This window comes from Empidonax traillii, unplaced genomic scaffold (assembly GCF_003031625.1).
Source record: "Empidonax traillii isolate 1590-97213 ecotype Southwest subspecies unplaced genomic scaffold, ASM303162v1 scaffold172:size1107868, whole genome shotgun sequence".
In the NCBI taxonomy this organism is placed as follows: domain Eukaryota; kingdom Metazoa; phylum Chordata; class Aves; order Passeriformes; family Tyrannidae; genus Empidonax; species Empidonax traillii.
Genome location: NW_020955365.1, coordinates 472,207 through 488,322, shown reverse-complemented (window position 1 = coordinate 488,322; position 16,116 = coordinate 472,207). Strand labels below are relative to the sequence as shown.

The 16,116-nt window shown below is 37.5% G+C and overlaps 1 protein-coding gene across 5 annotated transcripts in view; it reads right to left on the bottom strand.

The window, feature by feature from the left end:
• Positions 1-16,116, bottom strand: part of ANO4 (anoctamin 4) — a 171,789-nt gene that overhangs the window by 83,236 nt on the left and 72,437 nt on the right. For 4 of the 5 annotated variants that reach the window (XM_027885760.1, XM_027885759.1, XM_027885763.1 and 1 more), the window contains 2 exons: positions 12,505-12,641; positions 6,928-7,086 (listed from right to left, as the gene is read on the bottom strand). In XM_027885760.1, coding sequence (XP_027741561.1) covers positions 6,928-7,086; positions 12,505-12,641 — 296 coding nt within the window. The remainder of the gene's footprint in view (positions 1-6,927; positions 7,087-12,504; positions 12,642-16,116) is intronic. The other variant, XM_027885764.1, reaches the window with a different exon arrangement.

Genomic DNA, 16,116 nt, shown 5'->3' with positions numbered 1-16,116 from the left:
TCCACAAACTACTCCAGCATGAGTCTCTTTCATGGGATACAGTCCATCAGGAGCAAACTGCTCCAGTGTTGGTCTCTTGAACAGGGTCAGAAATCCTGCCAGCAAATCTGCTCTTCCCTCTATGAGGCCACAGGTCCTGCAGGGAGCCTGTTCCAGTGTGGGCTTCCCACAGGGTCACAGCCTCCTTTGGGCATCCACCTGCTGCGGTGTGGGGTCCTCCACAGGCTGCAGGTGGATATTTGCTCTGCTGTGGACCTCCATGGGCTGCAGGAGGACAATCTACCTTACCATGCTCTCTACATGGGGCTGCAGGGGAATCTGAGCTCCAGTGCTAGAGCACCTCCTTCCTCTCCTTCTTCAGTGACTTTGGTGTCTGCAGAGCTTTTTCTCTTACATATTCTTATTCCTTTCTTCTGGTTGCTGTTCTGCAGCAGGTTTTTTTCCTCTTCTTAAATATTTTATCGCAGAGGTGCTAACACTGTTACTGATGAGCTCAGCCTTGGCTATCAGCAGGTTAATCTTGGAGGTGGGTGGCACTGTCTCCACTGGACATGAGGGAAGCTTCCAACAGCTTCTCACAGAAGCCATCCCTGTAGCCCCACTCACTACCAAATCCTTGCCATGCAAACTCAATACAACACTTCCTCTTCTCCAAAGACCAAGAAAGCCTAGTTTTGTCCAAATGCCAGTTTGGCCCAACGGGAAACCTGTTAGCCATAGGTGACATCCTGCATGCTGCTTGACCTACCATGCATACATGTCATAATTGTCACTCTAACACTAGTCCCAGTGTTTCCTAGCACATTTCTCACACAGGCATCGTTCTGTAAAAAACAGAGGACAGCTAATATGATTTCAGTGTTGGAAGCTTTCCCTAGCCATCCTTTTCTCTAGTGGATAGAGGGTTTTGGTACGTGCAGAGTAAGATCAATATGACAGGGAAAGAGTACGAACACCAAAAGAAAACCCAGCAGACCTGCAGCTTGCTCCTGGCTGCAGGAGCACACAGACTTTCCTGGCAAGCTGCAAATAGTTACTTGTCCATAGGCTAAGCACTTTGTTTTTAATTGTGGTTGGTTGATTAAATTAACATATATAGCAGTAATAAATTACAAACAAGTTATTGCTCTTTCAATGACTGGATAAACTGAAGTCATAACTGAAAAAGAAACTTGGAGCCAACTCTAAAGGCACCGAGATTTTATTGTGCACTGCTCGGGGAACCAAATTATATAAGATATATTTCTAAACCTTTCCTAACTCAGATCTGCAAGTGCCACTTGGGGTCTGGAAGTCAGCTTAATTCTTTTCTACCCATGAATCACAATCAGCAATAACATTTATGTAACAGAAATCTCATGAACAATTGCAGTGATGACGCACAAACCAGAAAAAAGCAGATCAGTCTCACATAACTGTTTTGGCTCTGCAATACTAACAAAACCAAAAATGAGTAGATGCCATTTTTTTCCAGAAAGATGATAATATTTGGTTATGCTCAGAAGCAATAGCTGCTGATTATAACATCTCTTTCACATCATCACTTTCTGGGAACAGCTAGTCCTCAAAAGTTTCAGTCTTTGAAGTTCTTGGTTTTTTCATACTCATTCTTAACTTGTGACTTTTACCTCACTTTGACATGGTCAAAAGTCTATTTTGGTTTTGCACTCAGGGATGTGCCAAAAGTCACAGAGATACTCTATTGTGTGCTCTTTCTGTCATCTGTAATTTCTCTCAACATTCATCATATTGAAACCAGACTCCGTGTTGCTGCTAAATATAAGTATCTGACTGAATATAAGTTTCCAGCCTCTGAAGTTCTGTCCCATTAGCGCAATTACAGCAACACTAAGGGAAACTGTTTTGTTGAACTATTAGTACCTCGTCATGAACCTATCCACCTTTACCTGCAAATTTGAAAAGTCACGTATTCTGTAATTATACTGCATCAACTACTGAAAGAAAGATTTCTAAATATAAATCTAGAGTCATATTAACGTAACCTAAAACTCAGATTATATTTCCTAGAATATATTTGCTTATACAACAAAATCAAAGCTTATACTGTGCTTTTCTTCCCTGTCTTTTTGGGTTTTCCCCAGAGAACACCTATTATATATTTCTACTGCCTATTGTATACACCAGCTGCATTTTGGCTGCCAGATGTTGCACCAGAAATGTCAGCTGCTGCTTGAGGCAGGGAGTGAATGCAATTAGATATGCCCTGATGACAGCTTGACACTTATGGTGGCAACGTTTAAATTTTTAATCGCGCATGTAACACAAACACCCACACAACTTGAACTGTTCCCGAAAATTGGACCAATACTACACTAACATCTTCTTTTATCAGGGAGATACAAAGATCAATGTGCCAGCAGAAACCCAAATGGATTGGCTGTTACTACTAAAATATCTGAACCTCGTCTCTGAAACATATTCTGCATGCAGTAGCTGTGATGGGATCTGCTTTCTAGGGCGGTAAAGAAATGCTATTGGTTTAAAATAGTGAATTGCTTTTATACTGAAACATTAGTAAATATAAATTTACAAAATATATATAAAAAAGGATTGAATACTATCTTCACTACTTATGTGATTAGTTCCCATTTACTGTATTTCTACCGCTCAGTTTCTACTGGTATGCCAAATGTTTTTTCAAATGAACTGTATGAAATCAACTTATAAATTATAAATTAAAAACTTTGAACAAAATCATTAGACAAAATGTATCAAGTACATTTAGTAGTAGAACTATGCCATATAACTAGTTTAGTGTAGTCATGAGAAGCAAAAAAAAAAACCAAAAAAACATGCTAAATTCAAACTAAATGGAGTCAGTTGCTAGGGCTACACAACCAGATCCTAACCCAACATCAGATTCACAGTTTTTAGTTAAAGCTAAGATGACCTGCTTGTTCTCTTTTAAAAATTACATGTCCAACCTGGGTCTGTGTTTGTTCATCCAGCATTAATTTCATACCTCTATCCTGCGTTTGCATTGCATTACACTGCAGCTTAAGAATTTGCAAGTGAACAAGTTATGTATGTTAGCTGCTCCATGCTGGCTACCTCTGTTAGCATAGTATAATTTAAATTATCTTACTGAAAGATATCTGTAATACTGTATTCAGGTACCAGAACAGGGTAGATATTCTTGACAGAAATTTAGTTCTGCCTGGTCATTTAGGTGAGGGATTAAAATACATTAATTCATGCTGCAAGAATATTTTGGGATAAGGGAACTTATCCAGAGTTTGGTCAAAAGGTTGAATTTATAAATATTTATTCCTGAGAAAAATACCATGGGCTCAAAGTAGTTTTGACTCTTCATTCTCTCTTGAAAAGACAGGTTTTCCAGAAAAATTCTGGGCCAGAGGCATGAACATTTTATTTGGAATGACAGATACTATGTGTATTTTCTCTTTACATTGAAGAGATAATAAGTAATTCTTTTCTGCGTGTCAGTGGGCTGGTCTAAGCCTCTGGTTTACCTTGTATTTAGATAAATGTGAAACATACCCTCAGAATGTGGAGAGTAGTGACCTGACTCTTGATAAACTGCTTGCCCATCAACTCTGGAAGGTAGAGTCTTGTGTAATATTCACAGATGGTATCAGTGCCTACAAACCAGCAATGCAATTGGAACCTCATCTCCCATAAGAACACACTCCATTTGGAGACTGTCCTCTCAATTTTCCCCACACGTGAGTCTGTTTCAAAGAGTATTAAAATATGAAAGCAGTAAGGTCATCAAGAATCCCAGAGCCAGGATATTATAGTTAACTTATCTCACTTGTGAGACTTTGAAAAAAGAGGATAAATCAACAGAGAAATTTTACAGCTGGCTGAAAATAAATTTTTCCTGGAATGACCTATATTTTTTGATTAACTTATTTAGAGCATCTACACATATGATCATATGTGTTGGATGTGATCTGGATGTGTCTGGATGTGACAGGGACAAAACACTCATCATATCCAGAACCAATATACTCTGAACAGCAGGGAGAAGAGTTTTAAATTTTTTTGTGGAGTTCCACTCGATTAGCATTCACTCTTAGAGCTTTGCTTTAATTTTAAAATCTTCACTATTATTTCCCTATTTTTTTCTGTAAAATCTTCACTATTATAATGACCTGTTGTTCCTTGATCTGGGATCACCTCATTATTACTGCATATACTGAGCACCAAACCTGGCAGAACTTCCATTGGCAGAGTGTTGTGGCATAGTTTAAGAATGTGAGTGTGAATTAGTTGGGGAATATCTGCAAAACATTATCACCTCTTTCTAGAGCCAGAAATATAGACCTGTTCAGATCTTTCTCAGCTACATGATCGTGACATTGTGCCTGAAGTTATCTCAGCATTTGTGGATTTTCATATTCACTTTGCTCATTTCACACTGTTAACACTTTGCTCCCTGCATTCACTGCTCCCTGGGCGTTTTGCTGTGCTACACTTGTCAGCAAGCCACTGCAGTGCATTTCTCTCTTCCTGCAGTGATACTGAGGAGTATGGTTTAGAAACTGCAGTGCAACAACTCCATACATTTTCCTCTCTGCCACTAATTTCACATTAAAAAGACAGGACTAACCCAATCAAATGTCAACATATGAACAGACAGTAGTCAAAGGAGAATGAACCTACAACCACACAAAATTCACAGAAGGTAAAAAGTTTCTTTCAGTCCAGCAGTTACAATCTATTTCCTCTATATATATTCTGTAGCCAAAGTCGCAGACAATTTTCTAGCTTCATCTGGGAGCAAACTTTATTCAGTGGAAGCAGTATATTATTTGTGAACAATCTGAAACTAAAACTGCAGTTAAAATATTCCAGAATTAACATTCAGAATGATGTGTAGTCTCAACAAAAGGAGAAGTGAAAACAATGAAAAGTAATCTAGACATTAACTGATCCCACAGCTTAGTTTAAAGCTAAGTGTTCTGCAGCACCGTTGTTACTCTCTGGGGTTGGGGAGGGAGAGTACCAAGAATGAATGCGCATATTTCCTTCAGGATTATAATTAAATTTAGAAACTAATGTGATCATAAAATGCTAGGGTTTAATTTTAGGTCAGAGTCATATGTTAAAAAAGATTGCTACCCTAGATTTTAAAAACATTAGCTCGAGTCATGTAGCACAACCTCATTTTGATCATTTTGAGTTTAGAAGATGAACAATTACTGATGCTGGCAAGAAGTCACACCAAGGGCAAATGGAATTAATAAGAAATAAAACTGCATGTCAGTAGCAAAATAGAAACTGAAATGAATAATCAAATGGGCAGAACAGTCATGCAGTCTAGGCAACAAAGTTTAAATAAATGGTCTTAAAAGGCATGAGAAAACTCTATAGTAAGCACTTAAACCATCAGTTTAAAAAAGTTTTCTGTGCAGAATGTTGCAGTAAGTTTCAAAGTACTTAAAATATAAAGTGATTTCATAACTTGCACTGCTGACCTTAAGACAGTAATAAATCTGTAAAAATTACTAAGTAAATAAAACTTGGTTTGAAACCACTGGTCATATGTATTAATCAGGAGGATTCATTCCCTGTTCATTTTCTACACTGCCCAAATGTCAAAGACTTCATCAGCATCTCTCCTGGTGGAAGCAGGGCAGCATTATAGGATGTGAAGCTGAACAGTTGCAGCAACACTCTCATGGTTTTGGGTGTTGAGTTAAAGCTCCTATAGGCAGTAGTATTTATACAGGAAACATAATAAATGAACAATGTCTAACATTGAAAACATCTGTCAACTACTGCAGCACTGCAGGTGCTAACATGCAGGTTATTTGAAGAAACAGTTCAGGGTAACTGGTTGATGTAACAAGTGATGTGCTTTTATACACTTAGATTGACCAGTACCCATGTTCAAATCAAAAACATTTAAAGAAAATAATTGTTATCATTTTTCTGGAGACAAGCTGATTTCGTTTTTTTTCCTCCCCATTTGTTCTCCAAAGAAGTGTGCCTTTCAAGTACACAGGCAGAATATCTACACTTGTACCAGGAATTCAGTGAAAGAAAGGGAGGTAGTATATAGCACCTACAAAATTGACCAAAGCTTGTATCCTGAAGATTCCTCCATTATCTCCATCAGTGGCAGCATGGTAATGCACATTAACATGCATGTGAGTCAGTCTGGTACAAATAAAGCTAAATATTCAGCAATACCTATTCTACACGAAAGTGAACCTTAAGCCCTGTGTTAAACACATTACCAAAGTTTAAGAAAGATCATAGGCTTGGCAAAAGAGGCATGGTCTCTTTAAACCTTGCTCCTGCTATCTAACACATCAATACATTTTTAGACACTTTGCATTCCTTTCTACACTTTTTTTCCACAAAAGATTTACTGTTTTAGGACATTGTGTTGGAAATAACATTGATATAAATTATTTGGATGTACTGTCTAATTATTTAAATGCTTAGGATTAAGACAGAAGGAGAACGTTTAAGCTGTTTTCAAACTACCAAAATACTGCCCAAGTCCCTGTGCCTAAGCTGACAGGCAAAGGTAGGCAGGGATCTAGTTAGATCTCTGGAAAGCATACCAAGAAACTCAGCAAATAGTGGAAAAAGTAGATTGAAGGAAATGTGGATTGCATTCAGTAGAATTTAGGCCATTCAAACCCAGCACTCATTTTCTATATTGCACAGCACAGTGGATGAAATGTGATGGCCTACTTGTGCATAAGGTTGAAAAAGATGGTTGTAATGGCCTGTTTTGTCCTTCAATCTGTGTGTCTGGTTTTCCTTGAGGCTACACTTTTGCTCTACTCTGCCCTATATTTAGGCATGCTTAAAAGCACTTTTCTACTGCTGCAACAGAGTAAAGGAGCTTCAGAGTAAACAAACCATATCCTCATATCATACACAGCTTTAAAGGTGAAAGTTTTTTAAAGAAAGGTATCTTACTTCTTTTTCCATTTGAAGCCCTTCTGCTCTGATATTTCTCTCAAATACTTCCCTCTTCTCTGTCTGTGGATTAGATTTTCTATACACAAGGATGTAGTCAATCCGACATTTCCCATCTCTAAAATATAGTCCACTGGTTTTGTTCTTATCAGGTACTTCCTGTAAAGAGAAAGTCAAACAATTCAGTAATACTCTTTCTTGGCTGTTTCTTGCAAAAAAATCCCAAGCCTTTTCAAATGTTTGATCTGACAGAGAGAAACAAGTTGATTTCACTGTAATAAGAGGCCAAGCAGGTCCCTTTCCTGAGATATAAAAGACCAGACTACCAGTCTTTTTCCAGATATTAATGAGATTAAATTCTCTACAGATCCTCCTCACAATTTAACACTACTTCCACATAATACAAGTCCTGCCCAGGGGTTGAGCTTCGACTTTCAGACAAGTTGAAATTACATGGCAGTTTGCAGGTTGAAGCGTTTCATACAAAAAATGCACACTGTGAATGATCTGTGGGAACAAACAACACTCTCTCTGAGTATTATAATGGACGGGGACCTTCAGGGACCTCAAGATCAGCCCAGCTCTAAGCTGAAGGGAAGGTTAAGCTAATTCATCTCTGTTTTTCCAGAGTTTGCTTCACTATTTCTGCCAGAAATAGCCCAGCCCTATAATATACAATCAATTCTCTGAAAACAATGAATATTTTGTCTTTCATGTCTGGGAGAAGGAGGGAATTTTCAAAATACTTTCTCTATAGGAGAACTGCTTGTGAATTTAAAGTACAAAGTGAACATTGTAATAGGAAGAATGATCCTTACAGGGGGAAAAAAGGCAAAACCAATATTCCCATCCAAAGAATTTAGTGTAAGATGTCTTCCTGATTCTCAGCAGGCATTTTGATTAAATGGTAAAACCAATGAAAGCATCCCAAATGTCCCATCCCCTTGGTATATCCACTTCACTAAAGAAAGAAGAGAGTTTTTCTAATGTTCTTTTATTACAGTGCCTGACTCCTGACACATCTTAATGCAGACTTGATACAGGGGAACAGTTCTTTGAGCCTGAAAAGAAGGCAAGAAAAAAGATTTAAGCTCTAAGGAAATATCAGTAACAAGCCATTTATATCTTCACTGCATATCATGCTGATAAAGGTTGTTATCAAGATATAAGAAGTATTTTTCATAGAGCATTAAATATGGAAACAGCTCAGGCAGAACATTTTATTTTTTTCCATTAAAAATCTACATCGAGAAGACATAAAAAAACCCAACTCAAAGGGTATTTATGTTATTTAAATAAAGAAGGGTGCAGTAGGAGATTAGGAGGCAATGTGTCAGCTTGGTGGTCCTGCTGTGATTTCTAACCCTCCTGACAAGCCTTCCTTCCTGTTCAGTAGTCAGAGTCACTACCAATACTTTGGAAAGTTGTGCAATAAGAAAGGAACTGTAGAACAAAATACGTGCTGAGGATCTGCTATTTACACATTGTAGGTTTAAGGACTCACTTTGGGCCCACTCTAATCTGGTCCAGGAGACTCACTGGATTTACATCCACAAAGAATCAGGTTTAAATCCAACAGTTTTCTGGACTGCAAAGAAATAATGGGAAGGGGCAATTGAGACAGTCACTTCAAACGTACACATCTCACCTGAACTCAGACTTGTCCTCTGAGTAGCACACCATAAGGAATGCATGAGAGAATCCTTCTCTGAATGCAGCAGGGACTCCACTGGAAAAATAGATCTGTTCTTTATGCTTCCTATGTTTCTTTTTTCTCTATAGAAAATTGATTTGCCCTACACTGACTCATCAATGAATGCAGAACTTTATATTGAAGAGTATCTAAGAGATTTGGCCAAGTTATTTGACTTGTAGGACTTCTGCCCCTGTTTATATGACTTGGGGCACTTACTTTCTCTTGGACTTACAAAGTACTACCAACTACAGTACTGTAATTTTTCACTCGGAAAGATAACCTAGACACTCTTACCAGTACTTGAAGGTCCTTTCATTTTTGTAATGCTGTATGTCAGATCCAGACTGATAAACCCTTCTAGACTGTTATGGTCTCTGAGAAGGGAACCCTTTCTACGGCCCTCTGTTACAGCCTGTAAGGAGAGTTTATAGACTGAATCTGGACTTGCAAGAACTCTTGAGGATCTAACCCGGTACAAAGACAGTCAGGGCTGGCCCAGCAGTGTCAGGAAATAGCAGGTGCAGGGCTTTTTCATTGTCCAGGTATTACAGGCTTACACTATTCCAGACAGAGACATTTGTTCTACCTTCCTCCAGATAATGCATCTCCCTTACCTGTGTTATGACATAAAAATTCAGTTTTCCTCAACAAATTAAAAAATGTATCTAGAACCAGGTCTGACTGGAGTTTTTGGTGAAAAAGCGGTGTAGTCATGTATGTCAAATTTCTATTCCTTAATCTGAAAAAGGATGCCAAAAGAAAGTGGAAGAACATGGAAGACTTCACTCTAGCAAGAAGCTTAGCATTTTTGTCCATTTTTATAGCTATATTTGTAATATGTGTTGTATAACTGGGTATTGTTTTCTAAGGAGTGAAGTAGATTTTATATTCTCACATGCTTAATTGGAAACAATCAACATTCATAGACATATGACTCATACAAACAAATTCACAGTATATTCATATGTGCTAGGAGAGCTTTAGGTTAAAGGTCTTACCCAAATGTTTCACTATCCAAAATAAGAGGATTCGAAACCCAGATAGCTACAGAAACTTTAAATGAAAGTTTTAAACAAAAACGCAGTTTGAGAAATTGGAGAAATTTGAAATTTTTAGTTTTAAAACTAATTTAATGATAGATTAGATTCTTTCATAATTCACAAGAATCTGACGAAAAGAAATTATGTAGCTAGCTTGAATTCTTATAAATACATATAAGAAAATTGAGCAGAACTTACAAAAGCTATCATAAGTGCCATAAAGAACACCTGAATTCTTATTCTGCAATATGAGTATCTTTTCTCTGCCCTAATCTTCAGTGCAAATTCCAATTTATGAAAGAGACTGTTAAAACAAACTATATTCTGTGCAATGTTAATATCACTGCCCCCAAATATCAACAATTTGGTGCTTAAAGTGAAGGCTGTAGGAGCGACTCTTGCCATTATGATTTTGAAATTACCTACATTAGCTGGAATGAAGGCCCCAAGACTGGGCCATAGAAGCCATTTAAGTAGAAGTCAAATTGTTATCCCTTCTTTGGAGACTGATATAACATTCCATAGAAAGAAAGGCAGAATGGATGCAAACTTGGAATACATTGCTAAACAATTTTTCCTTTAATTTTTACTTTCTTTCTGCTGCTACTCAGAGAACAAAACTTCAGTGAAAGTAATACAGTATTTTAGCGAAAATATGTTCCTGGACTTAAATTTTAAAGTGTATACTTAACTTCTATGTTGGCATATGTAAAAAGACTTTTGATCAATGGAAAAAAAGGGAAACGGGATTTTAAGTTTTCTCAGATTGTAGTTGTATTTGAATGAAACATAAAACTCAGGGGAAAAAAAAAATCTTTGGCCGAAAGAAAAGCTCACCCCCAATCTGGCTGCAGTTAAAGAAGTGTTAATAAAGCTCCATCCATAAAGTCTTCATTGGATCTTCTGATTGAGCATGAACAACTAACAGTTGAGACAAACAACATTTCAGCTTGTCAGCTAAACAAAAGTGATAAGAAACACATGGTATATCCTTGACAATTTCTTTGATTGTAGATTAATTTTAGTGAATACAGTCTGAAGTCATATTAAATTATTCCACGACATTGTTAGCTTCCAAACGAGACCAAAGAAACATCAGTACATTCAGAGAGACTTTCACTGGGGCCGGATTCTCTGTTCTGATGACATTAATGAGGATCTACAGGCTCTCTTACCTACTAAACTAAACTGAAAGACTGAAGGAAGCTTTAGGCTTCAAAGTTCACCTCACCACTATACAGTTGTGCTACCATATTTATCCATACAAACTATATAGCATCCAGTGTATCTTTCCCATCTGGTGTTAAGTTTTTTGAAAATTTTATTTTTGTATGCTGCACCATCCTTGAAGTTCCATTATGACTTTCAATTTTCATTTCTTCCTTCCACCTTATACTACATGACCTACATTGTTGTTTTCCTGAGATAGTTATAAAAAACCCATAAAATGAATTAATCCTATCAAATTCTTTAGAATTTTCTGCTTTCCCTTTAAAAAACAACAAAGAATACATCTAAGTGGGGAAAAAAGGTTTTTAAGTATTGTTTTTGCAATATTGTTACATTAACAGCAACATGCCCTTCTGATAATTTTCTGTTAATTTTTCCTCTCTAACTTACAAAAGTCATGTGGTTTTCACCTGTGCTCTTTTATTAAAGACCATATGGTACATGGTCCCAAAATGTAACATAATAATATCATGTCATATTAACCCTATTAAGGTTAATAGGCAAAGAGGTCTCTTTGTAACTTGTTTGGGAAGCTGGTGAAGAGCTACGAGTAAAGAAGATGAAATTGTGAGCAAGGTCAAACACATATTCAGTGTGTCCTGAATTTTGCTGCTTTAATTATCTGTCTAAACATTCCAGCAGTGCAGCTCTCTATGGGCTGAATTTCTAGAACGAAGCAAATCTCTGACTCTCTTCTCAGCAGTGCTTCACAAAAGAACTTGCACCAGAAAACCCTTTTGCTCCTGAAAAAGACATAATCTGTAATTGCATCTTCTAAACTCTATCAAAACCAGTAAACAAAAGAGGGTCAGGGCAGGGGTTTCAGCAATATCCTGTGGTTTTCCATGCTTTTTTAATTGCTAGTGAGGCCCCTGCCAGTTCTGATCTGTGTCAGTGAGCCCTTTGCCAGAAATTCCTCAGGCACAATTTGCAGGTAACATCAGACCAGCCCAGTAAGTAGTCTAGATGTACTCACATTCCTGATGGGGGGAAAAGGAGAGAAGACTCTGGTTTCTTCAAACCCCGAGGAAACAGCCCTAGCATCCATAGGCTGCAGGGCAGCTGGATGCAAAATTAAAGGATATAATGTACCTTTCTGCACAAGACACGAAAAGAAATTTGGGCCCAGATTTTCATCGTGGGTCCATGATGCTTTGCTTGCTTTTAAGACATAATTTAAAAGCGACTATGTGATGAACATTTCCTCCCTGGTATATTCTTTGACACTATTATGCACCATTGGGTCACTTCTTCACTGGAATGGTATGTGTCTCATAATCGATAGCCAAGGCTTCTTATGGGAGTTTTTATGATAAATCCTCCTCTACTCCCCTTCTCCTTAAAGGATTATTATAAGGAAAACTTCGCCATCATTTTCAGAAGCAGTGAAGCATTAGACTTCTATAGGTGGGGGTGCATGAAATCAAGACTTTTGAACTGGAGATATTTTATATTTCAGCATTATAATCTTAGAATAGAAAATCGGTCCCCATAGGAAAGGCTAGACACAAGTTGACTTGCAGAGAATGAGATTTTAAATCAAATTACCTTTATTGCCTCTTCATAATGGGCATGAATAAATATTAGATTAATAATTCTGGGTGTTCTTACCTCTCCCACAACTTCCAACCTGCTGGCATCATCAGAAGTACTGGTCAAGTTCCCATGGTGAAGCAGGGAGTCATCATCTTTGGAAGGGCTGTTCACACCTTCTAACTCATCAAAGAAAATATTGACATCCTTAGCTACTAAGAAAAAAAACCAAAAAACATTCAAATCACCACTGAACCAAATGAAGACACCAAGTATAACCCATCGACAATCCCACTTCTTAGTTCTGGTTTAAATATGTTAATTTTAAAATCTGATGAGCATTGTTGGATCTCTTTCTTCACCAGTGAGCCACATAAAAATTTAAGGCACCACAATACCTCTCTGATGACAAATAAGCAATCTCTTGTCATAATAAAACAGACATTAGCTATATCCTCAGCTACACTTGCGGTGAACAGTTTAAATGATTACCTTCTGGGTGAGTATCATCTCTGAAAATTTCTTACTATAAAGAAGAAGAATTTGAACCTACTACATGAAGTACAAAGTTTGAAGTTGTACAGACCTGTGGGGCAGCCAGAGGCAGAAGATCTTAAATAAATACTCTTACTTGAAAGGCATTGAGTAAATGAACCCGGGCAAAAAAAAAAATTTGTTTTTGCACAGTGTGGCATGTTTTGATGAAAATAAGTCCAACACTTTTAGATCTACCTACCACATAGCCCTTAGTCTTGTGTGAAGAAATCACTTTATTCTACAGAATGCTGTAGCAAATGCAACCCTGATAAAGGTATAGATAGTAAGGGCTTGGAGTGGCTGTCAGTCAGGAGGTGCAGGGTAGGCAGGTCCGCCCTGCACCCCACATGCTACAGATCCAGTGAAAAAGAGTGATGAGATGTGTGTGGGGAGAAGAAAAATCCCTTAGCTGAGGATCAAGCTTCAGCTGTGGATGGACTTCATCTCTCCAACCTCATGCCTCATAGGCAAAATCCAAAATTATGACAGTAGAGTTGCAACTATTAGAAGGGACCCCTAAAGGTCCCAGCTACCAAGCCTCTTCTCCTGACTAAGTGGGACTAAATATCTAATATTCTTTACAGACATTTGTCTAACACCGTATTTCTCACATTTTTTTGCAAACTTAACTGACTTTTGGAATCATTCTTTTGCACAACCACCTCCTGGTGCTTTTGCTTATCCTCAGCTACCCTAACTTAGTGACAGGCAATTGAAATTCCTGTTGCTAAGAATTTATATTAGTAGGGAACAGCCAAAAATCTCTAATTGCTGCCAGTAACTTAGTTGCATTTCCAACTGCTGGTTGCAGGTGTAAAAATCCATTCCCCCACTGTGAAGAGACTGAATAGCTTCCAGAAATTACCAACCATTAACTGTTCCCAGCCATCATGAGCATATTCTGACCTCCTTTTTACCTTTCCCTTCTTCAGGGACCACAGCCCAGTTTAAGAATCCTTGTTAAAAATTTGCTGATGGCACCAGTCTCTGCAGGTGGCCTATTTTTCACTCTCACATACAGGAGAAAGTTTTTTTTTTCCATAATATTCGTCCTGAGTTCAAAAGTATTAGTCTGTCTTTGTCAATCATGAGCATGGGGAAGGATTTCCTCCCCTCTTTTACAGCATCTAAAGTCTGCTATTACATCTGCAGGTAATAGAAAACCCTATCAAGGTATTCAAGAATCCTTTATCTTCATTTTCATGTATAAAATATGGACAAGCTTAATGACAGATGTTGTACTTCTAATCACAATACTTTTGCTTAGAAAGTCACTAAAAATTTCAGAAACAACAGAAAAAGTCTCATGTCCAAATTAATCCACTATAAATATTAGGCTAATGTGTTAACCTAAACAGCATAATTTGTAAGAGAGATTCTGAGTTTCTGGTGTTGTTTTGCTTTATTTGATGAGAGCCTGCAGCTCCTTAGTGTCATTGTGGCTGCACCCAACTTGTCCTAGGGCAAGCCACAGAGGTTTTAGGAGACTTATAAGGCAAAAACCAGACTGCAGTTTGTAGGACATGCAGCAGTAATATTAAAGAATTTTTTGCCACCCTGATCCACTTCAATCCACAAAAATCATACTAGATATGTTTACAAAAGAGAGGGAAACTGCCACAAGACAGCACAGTCTAGCTAACTGACCTTCACTGTCCCGTAGTGTTTCAGAGGTCAAGACTGGAAACATTCCACCCCATCAGATAATAATTTGGATGTAGATCATGACCAGATTTTGCATATATGTTCAAATGAGAAGAATTAATCTCAATATTCAACAGAGAGAACTATTGAAACAGAGAACATTTTGAATGACTTGAACATCACTGAACTGAAACCCATCAGAGTACCTCCGTGACAGTGACACGTGAGTCGATATAAGATTAACACCTCAATATAGGCTGAAAACAACTGTGGAAAAAAAAACCAAACCAAACCAAAAAACCAAAAAATTAAATAATGAAACTTTCTGAAGATTATTGAAGACATACATTTCTGTTGCAGACAGGGGCAATGAAAGATGCAAAAACGAAAGTTTTGCCTGTATGCTATACTTAAGGGAATTTGAACTATCTTTATCCTGACATTAGGACTGTCTTGGTATAAAAGAAGATGCCTTTGAGATACTAGAATTGCTACTTTTAAAAGTGCTAGTAATGCTTTGGATTGCAGAATATATGGGTTCTAAGGGGATGTGAGATGCAGAGCTTGGTGTGTAAGACAGTGAACGTGTCTTGGGGCTTCAAGCAGAGAATTACTGGATTATCCTGAGAACTTGTAAGGAGCAAAAAAACCCTTGTTTTAAGGTCAGTTTAAAATCCAGCCCACCTTAGCAGTGACTAGAAGTTGTAGAATCAGTGAATCTCAGTTGGTTAGCGAAATTAATTACCACAGCTTGTTCAGATTGCCTGCAGTAGAAAATTGCTTATATCAGAAATATGCAGATAATAGATACGTTGGTTGGTCACTACAGAATAGGATAAGTATGAAGAGATGTACTGAACTGTCTCATCAGGGCTAAAGGTGTCTGTTACCTTTTCCTGTTGCAGTAAAGGTGTGCTGCTGTGGAGAAAGTGAAGCTTTTTACTCTGCAGTTACCCTGATGTTTTATGTTTTTGAAAATGCGCTTTTAGTGTATCAGTCATTGAAACTAAACACGGGGCCCCAACATTTGCTAAGATTATTTTTCTACCCCAAGTCTAATTTTATACTTAAAAATAAAATTAGAAAATACTGTACTACAAAACTAAATAAATAATTTTTATAGCAAATCCTGTTTGCCTTATATTAATAATGGTGATGGTACTTCCAAGATAAATCTCCTGCTGCCTTAAAGTAGCTCGTCCCCTCCAGTCCAATGGACATGAACACCTGCATGACCAAATATTGATAAAGGCATAATCAGGGCTCCCTCTTTTCTGTCCCCTTCAAACCATGATATGTATATACCCACGAATGTCCTTAACAGAATGATATATAATAGTTTTATTTTATATGTATATATGCTATTTGGGAGACAGAATGGTGCTACTGTATAGTCATGTATTTTTAAGCAGGAAAAATTTAACAGGAATACAGAGCAGCATATACATTGCTACAGGAGATATTAAGAATTCTCCCTCTGCTTTTAGATCAGCTTAAATATGCAAACTC